General features: G+C 26.5%; 1 protein-coding gene and 2 pseudogenes across 1 annotated transcript; all 3 read right to left on the minus strand.

Moving 5' to 3' along the window:
• Positions 1-969: 969 nt before the first annotated feature.
• On the minus strand, positions 970-2,735 carry LOC149060693 (uncharacterized). Its single transcript, XM_089216907.1, has 4 exons — positions 2,677-2,735; positions 1,888-2,092; positions 1,372-1,800; positions 970-1,278 (listed from the first exon to the last, which is right to left on the minus strand). Exons 1-4 carry the CDS (start codon positions 2,733-2,735, stop codon positions 970-972), a joined length of 1,002 nt encoding a protein of 333 aa, XP_089073033.1.
• A 4,236-nt stretch (positions 2,736-6,971) lies between these two features.
• Positions 6,972-9,195, minus strand: LOC149060694 (zinc finger MYM-type protein 1-like; annotated as a pseudogene).
• A 93-nt stretch (positions 9,196-9,288) lies between these two features.
• LOC107161501 (zinc finger MYM-type protein 1-like) lies at positions 9,289-11,442 on the minus strand (annotated as a pseudogene).
• Positions 11,443-12,605: the final 1,163 nt, after the last annotated feature.

Raw genomic sequence — 12,605 nt, forward strand, 5'->3', positions numbered from 1 at the left:
CATGACAATAAGAGATGGAATGAATATCACCCCAAGAATTTTCATATAGATTTTTTTTGTGTTCGGTCATCATTTTTGCTAGGAATTACTTATAAAAATATTTTATACAATATGAGTGTTTTATGCTAAAAAAACAATAACCTATTAAAAATAAAAAACTCAACTTTTTTGTGTTTTTTTTTTTTTGAAATTCCACATCATCGATCTATAATCATTAAAAAAACACATGTTCAAAGAGATAAGATAAAACCAGTATACTATATTTATATTTTATTTTATTTGAAATATTTTTTCTTTTACTAAAGATTATACTATATGACTATATACTATATACTATATACTATATACTATATATTATATACTATATATATATAATGACTATACGTATATTATATATTATATTATACCAAAAATAATGTTATTATACTGTTTTTATACTATTTTCCTCTATTATTCCTCTAATATTACTAATAATTTTGTATTTTAAAATTGTATAGTTTTTAAATATCTTTACCTTTCTGTTATTATATTTTGAGAACTTCTAGACTAAAAAGAACATACTTTGGTCTAAGTGAGATAACATGCGAATTATCGAGTTTATCATATGCCATAATAATATATAATCAGACCGTATTTAAATGTAAAAAATATATAATTTTAAACCAAATAAAATTTGGAAATGAAATGACGTATGTTTTACTCATTTTTAAAATCGAAATAAATATTTAAAGACTCGAAGATCAGACATACGAAATTTAATAATTAGTTATACATTAGGTATTTTAATGAAAAGGTACAGCTGCATTAATTTACTATTTTTATAATTATACTTAATTATTAATATGCACAATTATCGATATTTAATTGAATAATCAGTTATTATATTTTAATATTCCAGTTGATCCATATTTTATAATCATACATGCTCTACCTTTTACAAAAAGATTCAACAATTTTTTTAATTTAAATTTATGAAAAATAAAACATAAGAATATTTTTGAATTCTTCAACATCAATTTCTTTGATAATTTCAACATTGTTTGGTTTATTAGTTGCGTGTGAATAGTCAACAAGTACTCCACCACGTGCTTCGCCCGCCATAATTGGTGTTATATTTACAACAAAAGAATTTGTAATCAAATTTGGCCACAACATTACAGCTACGATTAAAGAATCACAAGGTTGCCAAGTTGGTAATTTTCTAATTTTTGATTCTGCTTGATTTAAAAATGCTATGAATTTTGATTCAATAACACCAAGTACATGTGTTCTCCATAACTAAAAAAAATAAAAAAATAAAAAAAAAATAATAATAAGTTAATAATAAATTGTTTAAAGGCATTCTAATTTTTTTGATTTTTTATACATTACCGCTGGTATCTGAATTACTAAATTTGTCTCCCAGGGTAGTAATAAAGTCGCTAATCCTTGAGTTGAATTAAAAAATATAAAATTACTCTCTGCATCCGCGCCGAAATTAAATTCAATACCTGGACCTCTATTTCCATAGCCAGTCATACTACCACCCATGACATAAAAACGCTTGACTTTTTGAACAAATGTTGGATCCAATGATATTGCAAGCGCAATATTTGTTGTTGGTCCAAGCACAAGTATACTCAATTTACCAGGATATTGATTAGCTAAATCAATTAATGCAACTGCTGCATGCTTTGATCTATCAATATTACCAATAATTTCTTGATCAAATTCAAAATCGCCAAATCCATCTTTGCCAAAAAAATAATCAGATGTATGATTTTGGGTCAGTGGTTTGGAAGCACCGGAGTAAATTGGAATCTATAAAATTAAACTCTTGTTTTAGAATTGATGATAATTAAATATATAAATATATTACATAATATTATTTTTTTTAGTCATAGTTACTTTTGTTTCATTTGCAACTGTCAGTATTTTCAGCACATTTTGTTCAACGTTGCTTAATTCGGAGTTACCATAAACGCAAGTTATTGCCACAACATCGAAATACGAATCGGTTTTGTTGGCATTCGCTGTTAGTAAAAGCAAAATTGCCATTGCGTCATCAGCGCCAGCATCCGTATCAATCACAATGTATTTATCATTTTTCACTCTAATAGAATCAAATTGTGTTCGTACAAGTTTAGAGTTAAAATATGCAGACAATATTATGTTACATTTTATCTAAGAAGACATCACACCCGCATCCCGCATGACGTGTTGTCTCCGTCATACAAGTGCATAACAAACCAAATTTTAAGCTCAGCAGACTACGTTTAGCTCCGTTAGTTTAAAATGTAAAATGAATTGACCTCTTATAAAAACTAAAGGTAATATTTATTATCTAAGGTATCATATAGGCTTATTTATTTTATATTAATTTAAAAGCGAGTTATGAGTAGGTACTTATATTAAAAATTGAAAATTGTGTGTAGAATATCTTCAAATGCTCATAACTCGCTTTTAAATTAAAATATAATAAAAAATTCATGACATTCCTTAGATTATAATGTAACCCTTAATATTCATCAGAGGTAAATTCACTCTAAATTTTAAGTTAACGGTGCTAAACGTGATCTGCTGAGCGTAAAATTATGCACTTGTACGACGGAGACAACACATGCGATGGTGGCGTCCACTTAAAAAACTTTATTTAAATAACAATTTTTAATTTAAACTCTATGAAAATTAACTTACCCTGTTAAAATTGTTGTGAAAAAAATTATTCCAAATGAAATAAGTTTTTTATTCATCATTGCTGGATGCAGGATACTTGATATTCAACCTATAAAATAATAAGTATGATGTGAATTAAGGTTTTCACCTGATACATTAGATAAATAATTATTAATGCAATATATAAAAAACTTTATATACAAGCCTAAATATATACATAAATACATTTAAAATAACTAATAAGTCCAGTATACATATATGAATTCACCTGTCTATGCAAATATTTTATAATACAATTATTTTTTCAGTCCTTTAAACATCTATAAATAGATCCTAAACAATTTACATTCTAAAATCCTTAAGTCACAGTAGACTCTTAAGTGTTTATCTGTGACTCTGAATAATAACTAGGACATTGCATCCAAGGTGCGTGGGAAGGTCCAAATAAAAAATGATCAGTATCACATTTCTTAATAGACAGGGAAAAAAATTTGGAAAATGGGAATCCTTAACCAAAAATAATTTTCTACAAAACTAACTTTTTTGTTTTGTAATTTAAAAATAAATAATAGTACGTTAGAAACTTGAAATCTAATTAAAAATTGTTGTTTAAGGTTTCACATAGGATTTGAAACCAGTTACCGGTTTTCACAAAAAATCGGTTATTTCCCTGAATTTCGGGAACCTAAAATCCAATACCAAAGTATGATGTGTCTATGATATTATGACGATGGTTTTATTTAAAATATAATTCCTATGAATGCAGGTGATAGTAGAGTAGATATACTATTTTAAGGTCAGGAGACAAAATGTTAAACAAAATAATAAAATGCTCGATTTAGAATTAACAAAAAATTAAATTATGTTTTACAATACAGGCAATTTTAGGTTTCACATCAAAATCTTATCGTCTTCAATATCAATTATATAAAAATATAACGACTTTTTTTAACATTTCAGTTTTATTTTTGTATTCTATATAATTAGGTTCCTACTATTTTTTAAATCAAAATTATAATATGTTGTTTGAATATTATTATACAATGCAATAAATTATTAAAGATGAATTATGTAACATTTTGTTCAAAATATTATAATATTTGTATATTTGTGATATTTTTTTAAAAGCGAAATAATTGCGGTTTACCGAATAGTGACTAAATGCAGTGATCATGGACCGTGGGCAATCTTTATTCGCAGACAAAAAATTTAAATTTAATATTATCATATTTTTTTACTGTAAATTAAATCAGGTTATCATTAGACTTAATTTGATTACTTTATTTAGGTTTTATTTTCTTTAGATTAACATAAAATTAATTCTATACTTTATGGCCCCAAATTTCCTGAATTTCAAAAGTGGCTCAACAAAAATAATTATAACTCATAGCGTACCTCTATTAGCAATGTCCTGGTTAAATACTATTGGTCTACGTTCTACACATGATGTAAGTGTGAGTATGTGTGTGCTTATAACTTATAAAAATCGTTACAAAGACTTTGGCTACTTGGTAAATTATGAAGCTATTTAATAATATAATAATATCAAAGGTAAAGAAATCACAGGATATATGAATATGGTAACATGGATTGAAGTATAACATAATAATATTATTATTTATCATTGTCAATAATACTTAGGAAGCTAATTAAACAGTTTAAACTGTGAACTATGGCCAGCGAAACATAATGTAAAAACGACCAAAAATGAATAAAATATTCAAAACCTTATAATCCTATACCTAATACATATAATATAAATATAAACAATAGTAACATAGTAAAAATGAAAATCTGTTAGTTGGTAACAACATCAATCAAAAATAACTGGACCAATTTGTCTCAGTTTTGTTTATTTTTTTCTCGTAATATTTCGAATGACGGTTCATCGGATTCGTAGTAGATTCGTAAGGTTTGTTCGGAAAAAAATGGGAGAATTTGCCCAGAAAATTGGTAAATGGTGGAAAAACTGAAAAGTCTTTTTACTTGGGAGTTTTTTTTATATAGGCTTAGACGATTTAGTAGATATAATATTATTATATAGTTAGGTATATGTATATTAGTAAATTAGTAGAAATTAATACTTTTTTTTGTATAAATGGTTGACTAATGGGTTACGTAAAATAATATGATTGATCGCATATAATAATAATTCAAAATTATAATTTTTATATTTGTTCACTATTATTAACCCACGCTGGTTTCTCCGAAATTTATAGACTCAAAAACTATTGGATTACTTTTAATAAAAATTTATATCAATAAATTCCTTGAGAATTAAAGAGTGTTTAAAGTTTATTTTTCAATCCTTGAAGATTTTGATCCAAGTTTATCCACACTTTTTTACAGATTTATTCAAAATTTATATTTAAAAAAAACACATGTTTGACACGAGAAATTCCGGGTGGAACAGATAGAAAGGTAGCCTTTAACTACATGCATTTTTTTCAGTACACCAAAAACTTATGATTTTTGGGGGGTTGCCATTATTTTATTTAATATTATATTACTATTATAATGAGTGGATTTATTTCAAATACATTTATATATATATAAAAAACAAATATTTGGTCGGGCTTAAGACAGCTAGTATAGATAATAAATAGATAGGTAAAGGTACAATACTTACAAATACCTAACAATAATAGTATTCTACGTATTTCAAACTGGACAGCTAGTATGCATATAAAAACTCTGCGAATCAACTGGCAAGTGTTTGTTCTACACAGTCAAATGCGTTTTAATACTGAGATTGAAGTGACAGACTACTGACTAGCTTCGTTCTCTACAATCATATAGCCACCTATTCAAATTTAAAACTTGTATTAGACGTTGGTACAAAATGTAAAGGTTATTGGATTCAATATAATATAATTTTAAATTAGCAAAACAAATAGAAACAATAGGTACTCACATATAACGATAATATTGTACGTAGCACAGAATGGTCAACTAGTAAGAATAAGAAAATCTTGCAAAATGCAAATCGATGAGAATGCACATGTTTGCGCTGCACAAACAAATGCGTTTTATTACAATTGTATAAGTAATGGACAGACTGGCTTCTTCTTCTTGCTGTAGTGACGCTACTTGATGCCTTTTAACCTCATGGAATGAACAAATATAGGATGGTGGGGGGAAGGTCAGAACGACGATTTACCCAAATCTAACCTACAACCATGGCCGATTTCCGCAAAAAATTAACAGGTATACCTGTATCATTTTAGATATTTTTTGTGAACCCCTGAACCTAAACCCATAAAATTTTAGAATTGTGAAGTTCGGTCTACGATTGTAGACACATATTATCACCTAGTATTATAGTCTCTATAATATATCATATTAAGATAACTAGTTTAGGGTCAAATTAATACATTGAAATAAAATAATAGTTCACATACATAATAATAGTTTTACTATACGAAAATCGGAAAATGAGACTAGCGCCTACGGGCGAGACAGTTTTCGGCCAAAATGAACCTTTCCCTTTTCGGCCAGCACCCTATTTTGGTCACCAATGAAATATATTTTTCACGTTTTATTTTTGTTAAACTCCCAAAACAATACTTTTTTTAATAAACTTTATAAAATAATAATATATATAAAAAAAATTAATATATTAATTATATATACATTAAGATCCAATTATTTTGCATGTCTAAGTAATTTATTGATATATACGGCAGCAGACACAATGATACATATATGTACACGGATAGAAAATTAGAAACACGCTGAAATATAATTGAACAATGATATCGATCGACCAGATATCGTCAAGAATAAGATACCTATAATAGTATAATACAATATAATAAAGATAAAAGTAATAATAATAATAATAATAATAATGGCATCTAAAATTATTGTATATTATACGAGTATGAGTCAACAATTGTCAATTATTAATTTATAATATATTGAATTAAGTTAAAAAGTATACAAAATAAAAGTTATATTATATTATTCATTTACACAACAAGTATATATACTAATTTTATAAAATTATGTGGATTTTTAATTTTTTTATAGTTATACCTAACCATAGACCTGATATGGATCAGTATAAGGTCTATGGTTATAACACATACGTTCAATAAATTCTATTCGTGTTATTTCTCCTCTCTCATAAAATAATATTTCATTGGTGACCAAAATAGTGTGCTGGACGAAAACAGTCATTTCAGAATGGCCGAAAAGGGAAAGGTTTATTTTGGCCGAAAAAGGTGCCACCCAGCGCCTACAACGCGTAGTGCCATTTTCAGATGTTTCTATATAATACGCATGAATACATTGAATATTTATATTTTTGTATATTATGTTAATATATGCCCACGATAATTGATCATCTCTTCAATATTTTCAGTCAAACTATAAAACCAAAATCAACACTTAGTTGATTAATAATTAGTTTTAAAAAAAAAGGAAGTCATTCTGACTGCAGATTAGTGCAGATAAATAGGTAGGTAGGTAATACTATATCATCATTGGTAGAATAGAATAAGAAATACAATTTTTGAGTTTATTCTCTTACATTTTTTCTTCACTGATAAAAAAAAAACAGTAATCAAGCATTTTCGTTTACATAAAGAAATATACTATTATATAATAGAGTTGTGGATCTTAACACGGAACTTGGGGTATTTAAGGAGATTAAAGCTATTTTGAGATAAACAAATTACACAATCAAATTAAGCACCAATCACTAATCAAATGAGTAGTCAAATATTAAATGATTAATTTTTTTTTTTAATCTATTGTGAACACATTTGGAGTTTTGATTCTTGTCTACATTTACTAATAATATTTATATTTTCACCAACATAGCAACATCATATAGAAACAACATTTAAATAGCATATTCTGTTGTTTTTAACAATACATTATATTATAACAAAAGTTATATTTAACTTAATACTTTACTGATTTATAAAATTCAAAATTCAAGTTTAAGGACAATTCTTCATATTAAAATACTGAAAAAAGCAGGAATGATTTTTTTTAAATTTAATATTTCCATAAAGGTTGCGATGTGAAAGATAATCACTTAACACATAAACTTAAAACTATATTTTTAAATCAGTTTATAATTTGCATTATTACTCTGTGTTGCACAGAAAACTGATCATTGAACATTACAATGAAAACCAAACAAATTGTATTATTTATATATATAGTGTACCTACCTAATGTAGAAAGTGATTTAAATACTATTTATCTAGTTAAAATTTATTTTATAAATAGGTAATTTAAAAATATAATAAAATAGAAATACAATTATAGGCGTAAATTTGGCTTGCTAGAAGGGGGGGCTACGATTATAAATTATAAGTTTCATCCATAGAACGTTAGAACAAGCCCGGGTTATGTCCTCCTCCTCCCCCCACACCATCTACATCTAAATTTTACAATTTCAAAACATGTATATAAATACTTTAAAATTATTTATTTAATAAAATCATACATAATTTAATTCAACATGATATATTCATGTTCCTCTGCGAATTGTTAAAGAATTATATCTTTATTAATATTTTTGGTATCGCTTTTCTCTATATACAAGATAGACACCTGAGTAAATCTATCTTGTAACATTGACGTTCGTAACCATGTTTTTATCCGGCGCATGGCAGAGAAGCTTCTCTCACACGTGGAGGAACTAATTGGCAATGTTATAGCTACCTTATACAAATTAAACAAATTGGGGTAAACATTTTCCTGTAAAATAAGTTTTAAGCTATCTTCTCTTAATTCTTTTGAAGCACCATATGTTTGGATAATACAGTTTTTAGCGACGACCATTTCAGCTTTCAAAGAATCAATAGAAATATTTAACAAATCCTAAAGAAATATAAAATTAAGTATTAGTCAATATAGGTATACACTATACAGTAGGTATGTTACTCATAAAATATTATCACTATATTTACTTTATAATGATCAATGAAGTAAGTACTTAATTCAAAATCTAGTTTGAAAAAGTTTTCTATAGATGTTGCCATTTCTAAACTTTCTGACGTGAATCGTTTATTCATATTCTCAATTATACAATCCAATACAGGAAAATAAGCATGACATCTGAAATAATCTTCTTTACTTTCCTCTAATTCCTCATGGGTCATGGGTGTTGTATTGATCACTTGTAGTTGTATTTAAAATGAAACTCGATAGACTTTTAGGCTGTAACCTTTTTCTTTTATTATCTATTTTACAATGTATAATGAAAACAACAAACATTATTTAATGTATATTTATTGTACTAAATACTAATATTATTCATTATTATATTATATACATACTTTGCAATGGTTTTTCAATTGTCAAATTATGGTCTTCACAAAATTGTAATATTATTTTCCACATTTGTGAAAACGCAACAGGATTTCTTAAATCTTCAAATGATTTTATAACACTTTTTATTACATTTGCCGCATTTCCTAGTGTAGCTGTCTTTGACTGAAGTTGATTTGATAATATATTAATCATAGTAAGCACCTTTTGAAGAATAAATAAATGAACTACAAATATTCCTTTTTGCATATTGGTGAGAATTCCTAAAAATTAAAATAATGGCTTGTAAACATAATATAAAATAAGTAGTTAATTTAATTATAAGAAATAAAAATGTATAACTTAATTGATACCTATTGCTTCGTTAACATCTCTATCATTATTGTTTTCAATTTCTTCTTTTAATAATGTTATAATAGAAGCATAACATTTTAGTACAGCCTCACAATTTTTATATCGACAGTTCCATCTTGTGTCACTAAGTCGTGTTAAAGTTTTTTTTTTAATACCTAAATTATTTTGAATCTCCATGAGATTTTTATTTCTTGCTGGTTGAGAAAAGTGAACATATAATGACTCTAATGTATGGAAAACATTTCTTGATTCCTTTAAAGCAAAAATATAATAAATATACCAACATATATAACTAATAATACACAATATATTACTCTTAAAATTATACTATATTTTCAGTTTTCACATACCTTTACAGTTTTACACATATCAAGCACTACAAGGATGACTCTATGAGCCATACAATGTGTATAGATGGCATATGGAAATTTACATTTTATTAAAGCTTGTACACCATTAAATCTCCCCGACATAACATTCGCTCCATCGTAAGACTGGGCTACCAGTTTAGCATTGGGGTTTAATACACATTCCTTCAAGTATTTGAGTATATATTCACAAAGAGATTGAGCATTTTGGCTTTCAGAGCAGTTAATGAAAACAATGAATTTTTCAACAATGTCTAGCCCTTTACAATAGCGTATACATAGGGCCATTTGCTCTTCTTTATAGCATCTGCAATACAAATATGTTGATATTATCAGATAATGATTTTTAAGCTAAATAGCTGATATAATTGATTTTAGCACTATAATAGTTCAATAAGCAAGGCTGGGCATTAACGAGTTAAAAGTTAAAATTAAGTTAATTTTAATTAAGTTAATTAACTCGTTACTTTTTTTACAAATTAACTTTTAACTTAATAAAATAATAAGTGACTTTTATTTTAAGATTAACGAGTTAACTTTAAGTTAATTTTATTTAAAAGTATCTAAATTAAGTTAATTTTAGTGTAAAGAATAATGCAAATTATTAATGAGGTTTATTTTGGAAAAGTATGTTTTTTGATAGCTAGTTAATACTTTTATGTATCATTTTAAAAAATTTCTCCAGTAATTTTCTTGAGCGTAGAAAAACTAATATTATGTGTGCAATTTTTTATTTTTGCAATTAGAATTAATTATTTTAAAATAACTTAACGAGTTAAAAAAAATCGTTAACTTGCCCAGCCTTGTCAATAAGAATATACTTTGAGTAAATTAAAGGTAAAAAAATGTATTTTAATGTTTAATTAAAAAATATATATTACCTAGCTTAATCACACATTAAACCAAATACACCATCTCCTACTTCTGATATGATCTGGTCTCTTACATTTTTTGCACACATTTCAATAATGCTATTTTGAACTAAAGGGCTAATGTAATTTGTAGTTTGCAGAAATTTTACAGAAAACTCTGGTACATATTTGGACATTAATTAACATGCTTCCTTGAAATTCCCTATAAAAAGTTAAGCATTCATAAATTATTTATTAAATTATTAATTATATAGTATCTAAGTTAGGTATATTATAATTTATAATAATAATTGTATACCTACATTAAAAAATATATATCTACCTTTATTAAGTGAATCAGTTGACTCGTCATGGCCTCTAAATGGTAGCCCTTGGCAACTTAAATATAATGTGATATCAATTAATGTTTTTATATAACTTTTATTAGCTTCAACCTCTAATTTATGTTGTGTTGATAATTGTGTATGCACACTACCAATGGTTTCAGTATTCTTATGTCCTAACCATTTAGCAACACAAGTAAGATGACTTTTTGTACCAGAATGAGCTTTAAGCTTGGTCTGTTTTTGTCCTGTGACACCTCTAGACCCACTCAACTACAATAATTAAAAACAAAGTTAGCACTGACATAACTACTAATATAATAAGTAGTTAATATTTGATAATCATCAAAATAAATAAATCAAATTATATGTTAAAAGCTTTAAAAATAAAATTACTTTTTTCCAATTTCTAAAGCCAGTTTTTGAAAATACTCCTTCATTATCGACATTATCGTTGGCACCAAAGTTACGACACGGAAAGCAATATAAAGCATCATTTTGTATGCTGTATTCTAACCAATCATGTTTGATAAAATATGAAACATTAAAACTGCGTTTTTGATTTCCAAATTTGGTCATAGGGTAAGACTGAAAAAGCATTTAAAAATATTTGATTAGTTTCTATTAAGCATTAATAATAAGTACCTAATCAAAATTACACTATGTAATGTTATATAATTATTATAATTACCTTTAGAACTGGTCTTATTGGGCCAGTTTGCGAATCGCCAAGATCAATAATTTTTTCATTTATTTAGTAAGTTAATACTAGTAGATTCATTGTCGGTTGCATTATCGGAATCATTATTATACGAAATACTTTTTAATTTAGGTTTGTTTAAACCAGTTAAGTTGTCTGGTTTAGGTTTTTTTAAATTGAAAATATCAAACACACGTTCACGTTGTTTACTCATGGTCATAAACTCAAAACCTCGATACAATTAATAGTTAATTAATTAAACTTTTACCACAGAAAAAAACATCGACTAACGACTGCTCATCTATAACTGATTAGTCTTAGTGGTGTTCACCGTTTACCTTCGTAGCATCAGTTACCGTAATCGTAACAGCTTATTATTTGTATTGGGTTTTTACAAACATATTATTATAAAATATAGTGATTTCACTGATTGGTGATATTAATAGACGCTAAGGCATAATAATTCAAGATACTCCGAACTTCGCGTAAACATATTATTACATAACCTGTTATCGTTGTCGTTATAAAATAATAAATATTAGCTCAATCTTTTCTAATTTTATTTAAATACAAATCTATAACATGAGCATTCATAATATAATCATATACCTATCGGCTTCTTGTCTAGGAATTATGACATGACGTAATAAATAAATAAAATTATTTTTTCTAACAAAAAAATTAAAATTGAAAGAGGACTTAAAAAAATTAGAAGGGCTATATATTTTTTTAGGGGGGCTAAGCATATCGCCAGTCACAAAGATATTTTCATGATCAAATTGGAAAAAAGTCAGTTTTTGACTCTTTTTCTTCTTTAAGTACTTAGAGCCTACTTAAAAAAATACTCAGCCTTAGGTTTGACTATAGCTCTATAAGCCATACCTGTGAGCATGCATATGTGGCTGATAAAAGTTGGTATTTGTGGATTTGTTAAATGTTTTACTTACCAAAATACCAATAATAATTCTATGTTGTTTGAAAACTAAAAGTTTTTCAATCAAACTTTCTATTGGCATTTGTAGTTGGTACAATTGTATAACTG

This window comes from Diuraphis noxia, unplaced genomic scaffold (assembly GCF_037042655.1).
Source record: "Diuraphis noxia isolate RWA-SAM2 unplaced genomic scaffold, SU_Dnox_SAM2 contig0001, whole genome shotgun sequence".
Lineage (NCBI taxonomy): Eukaryota > Metazoa > Arthropoda > Insecta > Hemiptera > Aphididae > Diuraphis > Diuraphis noxia.

Coding starts and splice junctions, on each gene's coding strand:
- LOC149060693 (XM_089216907.1), bottom strand. CDS start 2,735: ATGATGAATAAAAAACTTATTTCATTTGGAATAATTTTTTTCACAACA. Junction 1,801..1,887: donor CAGTTGCAAATGAAACAAAA/GTAACTATGACT, acceptor TTAATTTTATAG/ATTCCAATTTACTCCGGTGC. Junction 1,279..1,371: donor TAGTAATTCAGATACCAGCG/GTAATGTATAAA, acceptor TATTTTTTTTAG/TTATGGAGAACACATGTACT.